The following is a 17,603-nucleotide window of genomic DNA, read 5'->3' on the forward strand; positions in this document are numbered from 1 at the left end:
ATCACCCATCTGCACTTGGCTAGCAATTTTCCAATCACAGTCCATTTGACACTGCCAAAGGCAAAATACCGACCTCGAGATCAATGATTGAGGTGATACAATATGGTGCACGACAGCAATGTAATGTATTTTCGAGACCGACTAGGATAATTCCAATTTATCACAATTTGTGGTCTCATGTTTGAAGTTCTGCTGATAGCTTTGGTTCACTTTCAACTCAGCAAAGTCCAAAAAGGCAAGAAACATGAGCAGTGAGATGATGAGATGGGTTGTAAGCAGCCAACTGTTATCCCGTGTATCTACATCACTTTATTTGGAGGTAAAAACTTCAATAGGTATGCCTGAAATGTTGGTAATAGTCCTACATTGCAGTGTAAACCGTGTGTGCATACAAAGGCAGCTCATTTACAACCTGTGTGGTTAATGCAGTTCAATGAGACTCTGTAAAGGACAGAACACAAAAGAACATTGGTTGTTAGGTCATTGGATTCTTACTTCCTGTGGCCATAGGAATAGGGATTACTGTCTCTACAAGTAAAGATAGAAAAAGTACAACATTGTTACAGTTTCTCAAAACCTCGAAGATCAGAGGTTCTTAATGGCTGAGTGTAAAACAGTAAATCTGTCTGAGTGTCTGCGACACCAAGGTTTCTATTATACCTCTTGTCAATATCTGCTTCTTTTGAAATGATCTTGACCCTTCCTCATCTTTATTTAATGTATCTGAACCAAACCAAACCTTAAAGGACAGATTATGGGCCACAGTTTGTTTAGCCAAAGCTAATACAATGCTTTAACAATCTGAGGTAGTCAAATTTAATGTATCGTAATTGGTATTTTCCAAGTTTGTGTTTGTGTTTTTTTCTGGACAACGTTACTGACTTGTTTCAGCATTGACTCAATCATTCAGTACTATACAAAAAGGAAATACACTGTACTGTTACAGTGTTCATGAGGTGACTCAAGAAACAGGCAGTCAATGTATTAATGTGTCCATTCTACAGATTCAATGGTCAAACAGTGAGATGTAGAACGAAAGGCAAGCTGGGGAAATCCTGTGAATTTCTGCTCTGCACTGTATCCAAAAGGGAAAGTAAATAGTATCTCTCATCCTGTTTTCTCCATCCACAAAAAGACTGAATGTCAGAGTTTTGAGGGTATTACAGAAAGCTTCATAAAGGCCTGCAGTATAAGACAGCTGTGGTAAACACAGTAGTAAAGCTCAATTGACTCACTAATGTTGTGATGTTTACACAGACAGTAACTGTATATGAAGATTGATGTTGGGTGCAATTTCCTATTTAGAGCTCGACTTGCTCCGATATTAAGAGAGTTGCTCAACATATTTCCCAACTGTGTTATGCAGTGAAGGTTCAAACACTGTTACCTTTTTATAGGCCTCCTTACAAACGAGACCGATATTCAAACAGGCGATGCAATTAATATTCTAAGTGGTGCAAAGCCTCACAATGTCACTTTTCATTTACATCTCCAGCAATGTTTATGTCTTTCATTCGTGTGTCAGTCTCTTCGCTGCGTAAACACCTCATTCTGACAGCTGCTTCACACCTTTTTCATCCTCGCACTCTGCATGATTCCATGGCACTTGTTTACCAGCTGGTGACATAGGGGGGGTTGACAGGGAAGACATCAGTGACCACCAGCACCCATCACTCACACATACACGTATTTACACACACACACACACACACACACACACACACACACACACACACACACACACACACACACACACACACACACACACACACACAGTGGGAAAGCTTCTGTGTAAGTAAGAAAGGCACAGGTGACCACCTAAGGGCGTCCATCACTTCACACACACATATTGTATAAATACACACAGACAGGCGCTGCTTGTGTAGAGGAGGGTCACAGATGACCACCTCAGAGCGGCCATCACTTCACACACAGACTTGGCTTTTCCAAGCAGAGGGTTTTTCCTCTTTACAGTGAAACACACACCCCGGTGGCCAACTGCCCTTTTGACGTATGCACTGCCAGCTGGGAAAACATCGCTCGCTGCATGTGTCACCACCAACCTGGGCAGCAGGAAAGGAGCCTTGAAAAGGAGGTGATGGAGGAGGAGAAGGAGGGGGTCACAGGGTTGCTTGTCCCTCATGTGAGAGGCTCAGATGAATACAAGTGTTATCCCTGATTTAGTGGAACTTAAAGTCGCCTGCTCAGAAATGTGTTTTTATTCTTGTTCCTATAGCAAAATGTTTGCGCTTCACTGTGCATGATGAGTGCAGAGATTAAAACTACAAGGCTATTTTTACAATCACCTGCTGAAGGGGGAAAGTTTCTCTGTCCTCATTGAAAATCTCATTTTATGGGGCGGGGCTGTGAGTATGATTTGTGACATCACAAATCAATATGAAGCCAATCCTGGTCCAATTCAGCTGGTATTATGAGGAAACTTGAATGCTTCAGTGTACATACACTAAGATTGGACTTTACAATGAAGTCAAAGACATCTTATTTCTAAAGATTATATATTTGCATATTCGTATTTCTTGGGTGACATAATTATTATTAAATAGAGTATTTTATATACATCTACAAACATCTTGGTTGGGAAAATAAAACTATTATATAACACTATAAAAAGTCTTAACAACTAAACAATTGCAATATTGTACATTATATTATTTTACATGTTTTAGTTTTATTTACTTTGTTTAGCTTGGCAATTTTATATAATGTTGGATTTAATATATAAAAATGCATTTCATAATAATAATAATTTATTAGGATGTTGTGAATGTAAATTATTTACATGCAAAGTGGTTATAGCTGCTGAATAAATTAAGTGTAGTTAAAAGCATTATACTTTCCTGAAGTGTAAAAGATTCAAAATGTAAAGTATCAAAGATGTGTGCCAAATGAAATGTCTTTATTCATCAACTTTTGCATTTGACCAAATTTTCATCAATCCAAACTGAAGTTGAGTTTTTTCTTTGGTATATATGGAAGGGAGAATTGCCTTAAAGGTGAACGTAAAACAACAAAAATGTCCAATAGATTATATTGAGGATTGCAACATGAGCGGGGTGAATCTTTCATGTGCAAGATGGACAATGATGCACATTTGTGGCCATTATGTAAACAGAGGTGCTTGAAAGTTTGCGAACCCTTTACAATCTTTCTGCATAAATAAGTTCTAGACATCATCACATTTGTACACAAGTCCTAACAGTAGATAAACAGAACCCAACCCCAAGATTTGCAACAGTTGCAAATTGCAGACCCTGTAATGATTTTCTTTTTTCTTTTTTTTTAGTTCTTGGAGATTTCATTCTGCTCTGAATTTGTTGGGGCAGCCAGTCTTGGACAAATTGGCAGTCCTTTGAAATCTACACCACTTATCGATGATTTGCCTTACAGTGGATGTATTTAAAGTAATATGGCGATCTTTTTAAAATCCCTAAACAGACTCATATTCTAACAGCATTTCTTGAATTATGTCATACACATCAATAGCAAAGAGAATAGAAAGGACCAAAAAAAAGAATGTATGCACTTCCACGCCTCTATAGCCTGATTGAAACGGTTTAATCTCATCCAAATTTGTCCAATGTTCTTTGTAAATATAGTCTTACAATATAACATTTATTATTCTTTGCCCAAAGTTGGAGGACATTATTGACATGGAGGTGAGAGAAACCTTTTATCAAAAGAGTGGTAAAAAGTTGGAGGACAGTGAATGAATAACGCTGTTCCCCCTCAGTATCATCTGTCAAGGTGCCCTCCGTCTGCAGCATTAGAGTTGAGTCCTGTTACTGAACTGCATGTGTAAAACTGTGGCAGCGTGATACAAAACATCCCGTTCTTTTTGCCCTTATTTAAGCAGGTGTGATCCAAATCCCGATCACTGCTGTCGAATGTATCCGATCATGCCTGTATCTGATCATTCAGGCAGTAAAAAAATATCATTGTTACACGTGTTTGATATGTTTGAAAGAATGTGTTTCTACTAATGGCCACCCTTCTGACAGACTCTGCCTTAAAAACAGAAATAAAAGTCAATTCAATTTTCTTCTTGTGCACCACAGCTCCGTAAAACAAAAGTTGACCTTTCAAGAATAAACTCGACAGCTACATATTGGGCGTGAAGTACAACAAAGTGATGCTCATCCGGTTTATGTTTCGTGAAGATGTCTGTGTATTATACAGCTGTGAGCTGATGTCAAGTTGCATTATCTGCCCATTAAAAAGTAGCTATAGCAGACTGGCGAGGTGTAGCAGAGCTGTCCTCATCTTACCTCAGCAGTTTAAAAGTGCACATTTAAATTAATTAAACTGTGCACAATTTATGACCTGGTTTAAATAGGGATTTTATTCGTAAAATAAGACTGTCCTCCATAACAGGTTTATAGCTCAATTTTGCTAACGTTTTATCTTTCTATATGTTTCATCGTGACAGTGAGGTGATGTTGCAGAGAAACAAACTCAGGGAGGAGGTCGGGGTGGATGGTAGGCTCAGCAAAACATTTGATTTTCTACATGGGAAACCGCTGTTCTTTTTCCAAATCAAGCATAAGTTTAATGTTTTGTTTTTTTAACCATGATGAATTTCCTTTAATTGAACCCAAACCGTGATGTTTCCCTGAGCATAGCCATATTCATTTTGCTCCTACACATAACCAAATAGAGGTTTCAACAGAGTTTAAAACAAAGAAACGTCTGTGATTTATTTCCTTCCACCTAATTCAAGAAACATCCCTTTGTTTCGTATTCAGAGGGTAGGGACAAACAACCCACATTGTTGTTTTAAGAGGACTTGTTGTACCCTTTAGAAAAACAGTTAGGTAAAACTTGGTAGTAATATCCTTGGATGAATTATACCCACTTAACAGGAAGGTCCCTCTGTCTTTCTCTCTGCTGCAGAAACCCTATTAAGCTTTGTGGATGACATATTGTCTGGGGCCAGGTCTCCATGTGTGATGTTAGGGGATATCCCCAACCTGCTGTCCTCCTCCATCAGCTTGATCATTCGCTGCCTGGAGCCCGACACCACATACATGTAAGTATATTCTATTTTTTTTAACATGTCAAGTGAATGAACATCTGTACTCTGATATATACAGATGTTTAGCTTATAATTCCACATTATGCACTAATTGTAAACAGAAGTATGTGGTATACTCATGTTGAAGTTACAAAATTATAAATACTCAGAAAAGTCAGTAGAAACATTTGAGTTTTGAGTGTGCTGTTGATCCCACGATGCATTGCCTGAAGTTTAACACACAAAGGCAAAATGTATACTAATCCTCTAACTAATTTAATTAACTTTTCTTGAAAGTATTTTTGCAACCACCACTATGACCACTCTTAAAAAAAAGCCCACTGAAGTTTGTATGTATAAAGCTTTAATGTGATTATTGCATATTTCAAGTTATTTTGATAGCAAAAGCAGCAGTCATTGTTTTTGCCCATAAAGAGAACCAAAGCTGAACATATTTCAAATCCTGTACATAGGACCATTGATGTACTTTTCTGAGCTCATTTGGGTCAATCTAAACACTTGAGGCTAGGTTTATGCAACAATTTACAGGTCCTCTGCTATTCAAACGAATTAAATGTATTTCCTAAATTATTGTAAAATGCAGGTAAAGTAAATACAAGGTAAAGGTAAAGACTAATTCTTTAATATTTATTTGTCCCCACAAAGATAGAAGATAAAAGGAAAAATTTGTTTAATGCTATGTGACTTTCAAATAGTTCTCTAAATTGTCTCCATACATAGACCTGCAGAGTAAAGAGGTTTTACGATATGATGCTGTAGCCAGGATTCAGTTCTGCCTCTGAGAACACAAACCGGATGGTCACATGTTTTCATGTGCATGCTCACACTTATCTCACAGACAGCTTGCCAAGCGCGAAGCCACACACATGTTGCAGGGAGGAAGAAGAAGACAAACACAAAAAAGAGTGGGAATGTTTGGGGCTTGGAAACGAAAAAGGAGAAATAAGTGAGAAAAAGATCAAGAGCGAGGTACAGAAGACAATGAGACTATGAGCAAAACAAAAAAAGGAGAGAAAAAAGGGCAACAGGCCCACAGACGGAGCCCCTTCAAACACTTTTGATGTATGTGGGCTGAGGGAGCAGCTACACATGCCCTTTTAATCCCAGCATCAGCGGGACTCCTGGTCTCTCTATCCCATCTGACAGCTCATTCATCTCCCTGAGCCGAGGCCATGTCTCGGGCACTGCACACTCCTTATAGTTTCTGTACAGACAGATCCCATACAAAGCTTGAGAGTGGCGCCTTGTAGAGGGTAAATATACTGTGCAGGGAGAAGTATATATAAGCTCTTATAAAAGTATGATACAGAAAACCTATCTGCAGCTGCATCAAGAGCAACAGTTCAGTCTCTGGGGATATGTTGGACAGGTTCAAATGTTGTACGTCTCTCTTTTCACTCAGGTATGCATGTTCTCCATTCATCTTTTAATCTGAGTATCTAAAAACAAAAACAATCTATATAGATCCAGGCTTATGAGAAATGTATGGCTGCTTTATTCTTTGTTGCTGCAGGTGGCTGTAAGGTACATGTTGGCCACTAGGTGGAGATATTTATTCAGTGAAAGGTCTGCTGATCAGCTCTGCAGAGGATTGCAAATTGTGAGTCTGGCACAAGAGAAATTTATTGACAATGCAGGTCCAAGTCTTCAACACAGGGATGGTTTTAATTGAACTAACAGCAGCAGGAAATGCATCACAGTCAGATGTTCGCTGCTGCCGATATGATATTGCAGCAGCAGATTCATCCGGTACATTGCAGGAGATCCCGAGTGGCTGGGTTTGGTGTTTTGGAAAGTTTTGACAAAGAAAAAGTAATTATTCATAAATAACAGCAGGTTTTAAATAAATGTGTGTGTGTGTGTGTGTGTGTGTGTGTGTGTGTGTGTGTGTGTGTGTGTGTGTGTGTGTGTAGGTTCCGGCTGTGGGCAGTAGACAACACAGGACGCCGCTCCAGTCCAAGTGAGGTCACCATCAAAACTCCATGTCCAACTGTGGATGACGTCAAAGCACAAGGTGAGGAAGCAGCCTCAGACTGAAGTCACGTCTGATCACAGGTGGCTCACAGAGAGGAGTTTTTACACAGCATATGGTCTCGGTGAACAGTAATACCAAGGAGCATAACTTTTACATAGTGTCACATTTATGTAGACTGTATAATTTGTGTAACAGATATCTATGTTATTTGGAATATCATTTATATGAGAGAGTTGTTTAAAAAACTGTAATTTTGGTGAGTTTAATTTCATAATGTTGTCGGTAGGAGAGACATTTGCTCCAACTGTTTGCAGTTTGGTTTCAAGACCTCACAAAACAGATGTTAGAAGAGTTCATAGAGCGAGTCATAAAGTCACAGGCAGATAGTTTTCCTCTCTGGAGTAGGACTGTTTATGGACACTGTACGCTACAACGCCATGAGGATATTGACTATAAAAAGGTGTTATTCCATGTCAAAAATTAAAGACTTGAAATCTTTTTGTCACCCTCTGCACCAATGAGAGTTTCATAGCAGAGATGTTATTACATATCCTGCTGCTGATTTAAATCAGCTATTACAAAAATGCACTATCCAGTGAAGTGTGATACTACTGGGATTTTGCTGTTAATTTTAATGCCTGGAAATGCATGCATGGTGTGAAATGCAATACTTCCAGTGTTCTGGCTCTGTTTTTTGAGCTGACTTTGTTTTTGGCTTTTTCATCCAGGAGTTGGGGGTAAGTTACTGACGATCCACAAAAAGCTGATTAACATGTCCCAGTTGAAAAAATAAATCTCACCACTTTGTTGATTTATTAATTATAAAATGGTATTGATCCCAAGATATGCATGTAAAACTAAATCTGTCTCTTTCAGAGCTGCAGGAGAACAAAATGAAAATGAAAATGAAAACCCTGTGTATTTTTCTCTGGCCTGATGCCTGGGTAAAAAAAAAAAAGACTGCAATGTGTGAAATGTCATTTGAGGAAGGTTTTCATTGACCACTGTTGATTGATGCACCGTGCATTTAAGGTGATGGGATTCTACTCCAACACTTTGCCTTTGACATCATTGAGGAAGTAGGTGTGCTGAGCATGCTGCTGTAACTTCCACCCCCAGGTGGATATGGTTTGTGCCTGTTCACATTATGAATTCTTACTGTTGCGTTTTCGCCCTATCTCTTCTGGTCCTTCTTACCTGAGATATTTTTTGTTTACTGCAAGCGATGCAATCTTTCCATATGGTTCCCTCTCGTGTCCTACAGTAATTTAAGATATAATTAACCTACTTTATCAAATTTATTCTAATGACATCACAGAAATAAAGACAATATGAGGGTCAAACAAAAGGTTTGAGACTGTTCCTGTCTCAGAATGTCGCACTGTGACGTGCACGGACCACAGGGTGAGAAACTTGCTCTGAGCGAACATGTTGTCATGTTGAAAAACAAATCGCACCAAAGTTCAGGTTGTTTGCACCGAGTGTTTTCCCTCAGACGCCTCGGAACGTCACAGTAGAACTCGGTGTTTACTGTCTGACTCTGTGGGGACAAATGTCAAAGAAAACACACCTGGTTGAGCTCCTGACCTGATGCACCTTCTTTGATCTTGGACAGTGACAATCTGCCCGTCTTCAGACGTGAATGCTACTCAAAACACTTCGCCTGGCGCATGGCTTAATTGCCGTCGGCTCTCCGAAGCATTTCATGGGTCTCTGTTACCCATTTCCCCAGTTTGACATAAAATTCAGCTTTTTGCTCAACTCTGTTGTACAAATACATATCAGTGGTCAGAAAAACGCAGGTGCTGTCAAGCAACATACCTTGGAATCCTCCCTAACAAAGGTAATAGCTTCCCGTTGCTCCGTGCACATCACTGTGCTGCAACAGGAGCATTGTCAGACCTTGGATCCACTGTAGTATTTCTGTTTTATTCATTGTCGTTTTAATGATTAATAAATGCCCCTAAAAAAGGCCCACCTCAGTAAATTCAATGCCCTTTCAAGAAAACGTTCCTCTCACTATTGGAATGATGCGCCCTATTTGTCTACAGAAACTCTGATTCAGAGTTTGTACTGGAGAGGAAGCTCTCCACCCAAACCTTAACAGTGTTGCCAAAACAGCAGCAAATTTTCCTATTATTCCAGACAACTGAGTCACCAACATTAGCTCTTCTTCCGATCTCTTGCCTCGAGGATCATTTGATATCAAATGGCACCAATCAGCCTGTTCGGTAAACATACGTAAGCTCCGCACTGATCACTAACATCTGCCATTGCTGGGTGTTGAAGTCTGAATTTTGTCATGTTGCTGCTGTTATGATGCTGCATGAAAGCTGAGAGAGCTTCCATTGACCGCTGATTGTTTGTGTCATTTCAGAAATCGCCGATAAGATCTACAACCTGTTCAACGGCTACACCAGTGGGAAAGAGCAGCAGACGGCCTACAACACTCTGATGGACCTGGGCGCTCCCACACTGCACCGAGTGCTGTACCACTACAACCAGCGCTACGAGAGCTTCGGAGAGTTCACCTGGAGGTGTGAGGATGAGCTGGGACCCAGGTACAGTTATCATTTAACGCCTTTTCTCTGCTCACATTCCCTTAGTTTTTACGATAAAATTCCAGTCTGTAGTTTTTAGAGCAAGGTGAAGCAAATCCATATTGATTTGACACCTAAGAGGCACCTTTTTTTGTTGTTTTATGCAGCTGTAGATCAGGACGGAAAATGACAAAAACAGCCAGACTGTCAAAAAAGCAGAGCACAGTTTGTACTTTTACAATTGCCCACATCTCTGATGTCTAACCTCAGATCAGAAATATGCATTCCTTCCTGCAAATTGATCATCAACTTTAGCTTGATCACCAATTTATCAGAAGAACCCAACAATATACAAAGCCCTGTAGGTCCGTCCTGAGTTAGACTTTTACAAAATACCTAAAGACTGAGCCATCTTAATAATGTGTAGACTGCGCTCCCTGTAATCAGTCTCTGAAATAGCAGATATATACGTGTGTGTGTGTGTGTGTGTGTGTGTGTGTGTGTGTGTGTGTGTGTGTGTGTGTGTGTGTGTGTGTGTGTGTGTGTGTGTACTCCATTCATGAGTTGCCCTCCCACCAACAAAGTGCAATCTGTCTTGCTGAACTTGTGCAATTGACACTGACATCTTCAAACAATAACAGTGCAGCCGGGCTGCAAGATTGAAGAAAAAAGTCTGGGTTTGATCACAGTGTGGTGTGAACACCACTTTAAAGTGCAATCTTAGCAGATGGTCCTTTCAAAAAATGAGATAGTCACCCACAATTTCAGCCATGCTGTGAAAGCTAGACACTGATCTAGATGTGTGCAGCTAAAAATTAAACAGATGGCAGATTTGGACTGGATGAAAATTACAGATATGCTCCATTAGTGATTACTTTACCCCCCACTACTCATGTGAAAGCCTTCCCACCCCGGCTATGATTTATAGACCTTCCTTACAACTCAGCTACTTGAAGAAGACAACTGTTGCTTACTATCAAGTGTGCTGATCAAATCATAACTCGTATCGCAACGAATCCCATGAAAACACTCCTATGAACAGTCTTTAGTTCCATTAACAGGCACTTTGTGTGTATATAAGGCCTGATGAATATTAAACATGTGTGCCATACTGCTCCAAAGCTATTAAAACACACTATTGTACTTGGGGATTTGTTCCATCATTACTTTGAACATGGGCTGTAATTAATTTTGAGTCTATCCCACAAACATAATCCTGCCCCTGGAAACACTCTTCATAGCACCAAATGCTGCTGAAAAAAGTCCCAAATTATTACACTTTACAATGTTTAATTACATTAACAACTTGAGAATACCCAGTGTCCAACTGTCTTAGGAAATCATGCATATATTTTTATTTTTATTTAATTGTGTGTTTCAAGGTATTTTTGAAGATCTACATCTTCAACAGGGAAGAATGGTCAAAAACACAAACATAGAACATCAGCTGATTTATCCTTTAACATGACGTGTAAAGACACACAAGGGTGGATCAAAAAGTTCTGAGACTGCTTCTGTCACGTGCAGATGGAGCGCAGCACAGTGATGTGCACAGAACAGGATGAAGCTATAACATAAGTACTTTGAGTTATGTTGCATGATCAAGACCAGCAGCTGAGTTTTTATGACCACTGGTATATTTTCAATTCAACTAAGGACCTGAAACTTGAGCAGAGAGCACATATCATAATTTCTTTCAACTGTTTAAGGACCAGAAAGAGGGAGTCAAGTCCAGTGAGTAGTGGTGGTGGCAGAGATAATTGTGTTGTTGAGGGCAAGAAACATTCCAGTTTTCAACCCACCAGGAGTGGGCACATTGTCATGTTAAAGAACCAAACTGCCATCACACCATAGTTCAGGTTGTTTGCACCGAATGTTTTCCCCTCAGTCGCATCAGAACATCACCGTAGAACTCTGCGTTGACTGTCTGACCCTGGTGGACGAATTCATGATACACATCCGAATGAAGCTCATGACTTACTCATTAGGTTTCATAGCTTCCCTCCTAGTCTGTGGACATCATGGTGCTGTGCTCCATTCACACACAACAGGAGCAGTCCAGGAACTTTTTGATCCACCCTCATGACATCATCTGACAAAAACACAAGGCCATTCAAAGAAAAGAAAAAAAAAATCAAAAACCTGGCTAAACTGTTTACATTTGTGTCTGTGCTCGCCTGAGCAAATCACAGACACATCTGCACTGTGGTCTGCTCCTGTTGCTTGGATGCTGTTGTTTACGGTAACTGAGCTACAGTGACGTTGCATTGTCCAGAGTGGAGTGACTTTAGCTTTGTTTGGCTCTGTAAAAGCAGAGACCCACTGAAAGCAGAGCAATGCAAGGAAGAGTTCAACCCTTTTCATTTCCTAAAGGACGGGAGCAATTTCCTTTAAGTAGCCAGCAGTGTACGACAGCGTGACAAAACACCAGAACCTGTTTGTTTTGACATCATGTTACCTTTTGAAAAGAAGCAGTTTTTACTCTCTGTCACCTTTTTCATCACACATAAGTTTGCAGACCTCAACAACAATACCACAACAACAACAGAGCGCCACTCAGCCTGAATACCCACCGAGACTTTAAGCTGTGAAAAGATGCTAAGGAATCCTCTATCCTGTTTCTTGTGTACAACTCAAAGTCACTCTTTTTGACTATAAAATAAGCTTGAAACTAAACAAAAACTCAGATAGTTAGGTCATTCTAACTACGCAAAGCATTTTCTTTGCACATTTTTTGAAGTAAGCTTTAATTTGTTCAAGCACGATTACAAACACATCCTCCAGTGGCCACGTCTCCATGATATCAGCTCACTCGAACCTCAGCCATGTCCCACTCTTGTTTTCGTTCTCAAAGGTGGGCAGATGTTCTGCTCGCAGCATCCAAAGTGCTGTCTTTGATTGTAGGCGGGTTGTTTGTGTGAATTAGAGTCACGGGGGAAATTCATTCAAACTGACTGCGAAACCAAGTGAGTTTAACCTCTGTGACATCACCGGGGCCGTTCAGCATCTCACAACCAGGGAGGGCTCCAAATTTCCCCCCAAACTACAGATAAGTGGCCACAATGTAAAATTGTAGCTTAATGTTTTATAAACAGAGCCATGTGTCCGATATAAAATATACTTATAAACAGCAGTCTGTGGTACATGCTTTCACTTTGACAGGTGAAAGTGATTAGCACAGGCTCCCTTAATTCTGAGAGTTTCTCTCTCCGTCTGTGGGTTCCCCTGCCCTAAATGAAAGGTTGTTTTTAATGGGGACCACGCTGGAAAGAGTTGATGTAATTGAGGGAGTTGCTTCTGAAGTGTTCCATTAAAATACACTTAGATTAACAGCCCCACAATTTAGTTAAAGGGAGGGGTGATTAATGTTAATAAAGGCACCTCAGAGCTGGAAAAGCAGCAGAGAGGTGCATTCAAGGTGAGGCCTGGCAATAGGGGAAGGAAGTATAAACATGTTTTGTTTAGCCAAGTCATCAAATGAACTTTAGACTTTCCTAGGCACTAAACCTGAGTTGTATGCTGTCTATTGTTAGCGAGATCGCAGGCAGACGACGGAGAGGTCAATGGCCTTCCAGCTCCACCACCGTGTGTCTGAGTGTGCTGACAATTTCCCCGCGGCGTCAGGCAGTTTGTTTCTCTGACGTTATTTGACCCGCTGGGAAAAACAAATGCAGCAGATAAATGGTTGCACCTCCGCCAGGACTAAAATACTCCTGATATCAGTTTTGGAAAACCAAAATAATGGTCATACAACGTTTTTGGCTTTTCAAGCAGGCAGTGTTGATGTTGGCTTGGTTCTGCAAAAGCATCTCAGATCATCTTGATCATTGTCATTCAATTAAACCATGGAACACAGATCTGATTGAGACTTACTGTGCCTATTATAGACATATAAGGATAAAGACTGTACGGCTCCCAGCCTGGGTTTGGGAGGCAAACACCGTCTCTATCTTCCAGTCTAAGCTTACAACATATCTGTCTGAAAAAGAGTACACGTAAATGAAGGCTGGAAGGACGCTGGACCTCTCTTCTTCGTGTGTGTTTGCACTTCTCCATTTTGAATATTTCTTCAGACTGAAGTCTGGGGTTTTTTTGTCTTTTTTTGTGTACTTGTAAAGTGCCTCATGGTGATTTTGCACTCAAAAATAATATTTAATTGAAATATTTCTGTTTTAATCCAATCAGATTTATCAGTCAGGGGCCTTGTGTATATTTTTCAAAGCCAGTGATTTGTTTGGGTGAAGCATCACAGCTGCAATAGTCGTAGTCAGGCTGGTAAACAAATGGACAGAGGTGCCTCTATTTGTTTGATCAAACAGTCTCACTTGCTTTTCTTATTGATCTTCTTAATTAAATTGTCTTCTTGTTCTTCCCAAAAACTATTTCAGTTTCAGAACATAAAACCCAGAAACCGTCCACATGGATCTGAATCCTCACTGCACACCTCCTGCAGTCACTACTACTCAAACACCAGATCATATGTTCGCTTCAGGACAATTTGTTCAGATTTGTTTTGATTTCGGCCTTTCAGCAGATCTAAATGGTACTGATCCAGATTTCATAAAAACCTGCATATAACCTATGTGATTAATCGATAACTCCCTGTATCTATAATCTAAATGTAAGTACAATCTGAAATTCATGTAGATTCCATTCACTTTCTCAAATTTTTGTTTACACTTTGGGATTTTCAAAAAACATCTGCCTGTGAATTTCTTAATACTATGTGTACTCTGACCTAAATTTCAGTATGTTCTGTCTCTGGACAACCATGACAACCCGATCAGTTATAGGGTGTGGTGCATATCTGACTAAAAAAGCCGTAAATCCTGCATTCAGAATCAAATAATCAGACAACTTAACACAGGTCACCAGATAGTGGCTCTAAATCTGCATACAGAATTATTAATTATAGTCTGAAATGACTGTCTCAAATGTCTGTAAAATCGGATTAATAGAAAAAAAATAACTCGGCATTTAAGATTTCATTAAATTTAGTAAAAATGTGGTTAAAGGAACTGGAATCAAAAACACCTGTTTAAATCTGAAGAAAATCTGAGGTTCAGGTGAAACTAGGTTTGAACTCCATGTTGCTGCAGTTCTGACGACATCTCACTGAGTTTTAACCCCAACAATTTGTCATCTATGGCTTTTGTAAGTGATGGATTTTCACCTGCAGGTACCAGACTATAATCACAGCTTCTGTTTTCTTGGCTGTGATTATAGTCTTGAAACCCTCTTCGCAATAACGTTCACACAGTCACTCTGAAGGGCCGACCAATCAGCCACCAGTGGGTGTGACTAAGTTTGATGATGATGGAAGAGGAGTGTCGTTGTCTATGGTGTTCAATGCTATTTAATTAGTTAAAAGCTGCTGGTTTCAAAATTAACACAAGATCTACGCCCAGTAGGATGCAACAAGGGGAAATGATTCCTTCTATGGAGCGTGTCCGAACCAATGTGTTCATGTAGTGAGTTTGGGTCTGATTACACCAGGCTTGTGTGGTTTGTCTATGGGCAGAAATGTATGTCAATAGAAACTGGAATTGAGTTTTTATTTTATTACTTTGAATTTGAGTTGTTCAAGGTTGTTTGAATTTGCTAAAATGTGTTAAACTTGATTAATTGTTGCAACAAAACTAAATCTGAATAGCATCATGAGGGCCCGAGCACCTTGGTGAGTTCAACCCTATTGTTTTCCAAAGTTGAGTTTATTGGTGTGGAAATGAATTAAAATAAAAAAAGAAGTTGTTTAAGTTGTATGTAATATTTTCTCATTGTATGTAATAATCAGAACTATATTGGTCGTAGACCATTTTTGCAAATATCCTAGTATTTTACTAAAAAGCCTTCTTTGAGTTTCTTTTGTTTGAGGTTTGTTCCTAAATCAACACTTTTTGGCCACTTGGGAAAGAATCTCCCTCTCCCATCCAAACAACACAGATCAGTGGTGCTGCTGACAGTAAACAGCAGAGCAGACACAAACTTACACACAGTCAGACATCATACTGTACACATAAAGATCACAAACACACACACACCCACACACACACACACACACACACACACACACACACACACACACACACACACACAGAGTTACATCTTCCAGATCAGCTGGACTTGTTATGAAGAGAATTCCCCAGGTTCCCTGTCACAAATAATGAGGACAGAATAAACTCGATTTTCATTAGTTTGTCATAATATAGATAAGAACAGCCCCGCTCAGGCTCTGACTCAATGTAAACTTGCATCAGCCAAGTAAGCAATATCTGGAAACAAATGAATGAACAAATGTGGCTTTATCTCTTTGGTGGCTGCAGATAGTCCGATCTGCTGTTTTTAGAAACATATCCAATCTCCCCGACGAGACCGTTTGGCATCCTGCGAGGACATTTTTCCTGCCTTTTTCATGCAACATCGCGTGACGTCTTAACTCGAACCATAAACTCACCGAAAGGCTGTCTCTCCAAGTCCTGACACTTCTCCTCCCGAGGGCCAGACCTTGTCATCGCCGGGGGAGTACCCATCATTTAAGGCACGCCGCTCGGCTGTTGACTTAGAAACGCTAGATGTTTTGGCTGGGCTGCAAGAAAATCCTCTACCCCGGCCATTTCAGTCCTGACCGTGTCCTCAGTTGGACTCCGTGCCCTTTGATGAACTGAAAAATATTTTATTCTTATTTTGGATTTTCTTTCTGTTTTTTCTTGACAGTCTCTCTAATCAGAGGAGTGCTTGCGATAATAAGTATTGTTATGGTTGGAATTTCTGTCAGGAAATCATAATCATAATCACAGCAGAGTGTTTACTTTGCTCTCTGACTTTTTATAGTTGAGAGAAGGACAAAAATACACACAGTTAAAGCAGGAGTGCCTTTCAGCTCTTCATCCAGCAGTGATTTATTGGTTTGTGAGACACTGAAAAGTGAACAGAAACATTTAAATATTGACATGCTCTGATATAATCTTCTAATACAAACTTCCCATTATCAGTATCAACAGACATTGTTATGAATTTTCCTAACAATTCCTTATCTGTGTCACCAGGACAGATCCACTGTGCCACTTTGACTGCTGTTCTTAAAACGTGATATAAAGTTGTATCACAATCAAGCATTTTCAGCAGTTTATAACAATGCATTTTATCAAAGGTTTTTTCCTCAGACCCTTCTCACAAAAATTCAGATTTAAAAGGTACAATTAGTTTAACGTGGATATTTGAGCGATAATTCATTTTAATACACTTTGTTCTGTGGTGTTAAAAACATTGAAAAAAAGAGAAGAGTAAACTTTTTTTGGCTTAGCATTAAAAAGACAAAATACAAGATTAGAGACAGCTCATTGGAAAATTTCAAGAAAACTTTTTTTGTCTTGTCCTAAATCTTCCTTACTTTATTTATTAACTTTCTTCATGCTCAGATTAATCCACTTTAACTGCACAAACTTATCCTAAATCGCTTGTTTCAAACTGGTGATAGTTTTTATGAGCAAATAGCTTTCATGAGATTTGATCATTTGCATTAAATGGTCGTACAATGTTGGTAAAAAGGGCAAGAGTTCCAGACGGCAGAGCCTAACATCATGATGCTGGAAATCACAAAAACAATACAAAATGTAGCAGTAGCAGTTTTGTCAGAGGAACAAATCACCACATGGACCACTGCTGTCATTACAGAGTCAAGCTGTGGCAGAAATAGTGGTCAAAAATGTCTCATTGAGGCAAACGGACATATGACTGCAATGGGAAGCAATACTACTGACTGTCACTAAAATGGAGAATACTGCAATTATCTAAAACAAAATTGCATTTATTTTTTTATTTTTTTGTATATTGCCTGTTTTAGATAGGAACAGTCAAAGGAAGACAGGAAATGACATGCAGGAAAGGTCCAAATGTGTAGAATTGGAAGTGGGGATCACTGCTGAAGGTGTTTGTGTCCACAATGGTATGCATCTTAAACTCATGGCTATCAGGGCGCCTCCAAGAATTCTGTATTTAGAGATGATTTTAAAAGTTATCTTGCCAAAAGAGGAGC

The 17,603-nt window shown here is 39.6% G+C and overlaps 1 protein-coding gene across 5 annotated transcripts in view; it reads left to right on the forward strand.

Moving 5' to 3' along the window:
- The window catches only part of astn1 (astrotactin 1), a 397,274-nt gene that overhangs the window by 370,764 nt on the left and 8,907 nt on the right, over window positions 1-17,603 (forward strand). For all 5 annotated transcript variants that reach the window (XM_069164339.1, XM_069164341.1, XM_069164342.1 and 2 more), the window contains 3 exons: window positions 4,912-5,047; window positions 6,967-7,067; window positions 9,406-9,589. In XM_069164339.1, the coding sequence (XP_069020440.1) occupies window positions 4,912-5,047; window positions 6,967-7,067; window positions 9,406-9,589 (421 nt within the window). The remainder of the gene's footprint in view (window positions 1-4,911; window positions 5,048-6,966; window positions 7,068-9,405; window positions 9,590-17,603) is intronic.

The sequence above is a fragment of the Embiotoca jacksoni genome, unplaced genomic scaffold (assembly GCF_022577435.1).
Source record: "Embiotoca jacksoni isolate LCO1_2020_lvr unplaced genomic scaffold, fEmbJac1.0.p SCAF_31, whole genome shotgun sequence".
NCBI classification, from domain to species: Eukaryota; Metazoa; Chordata; class Actinopteri; family Embiotocidae; genus Embiotoca; species Embiotoca jacksoni.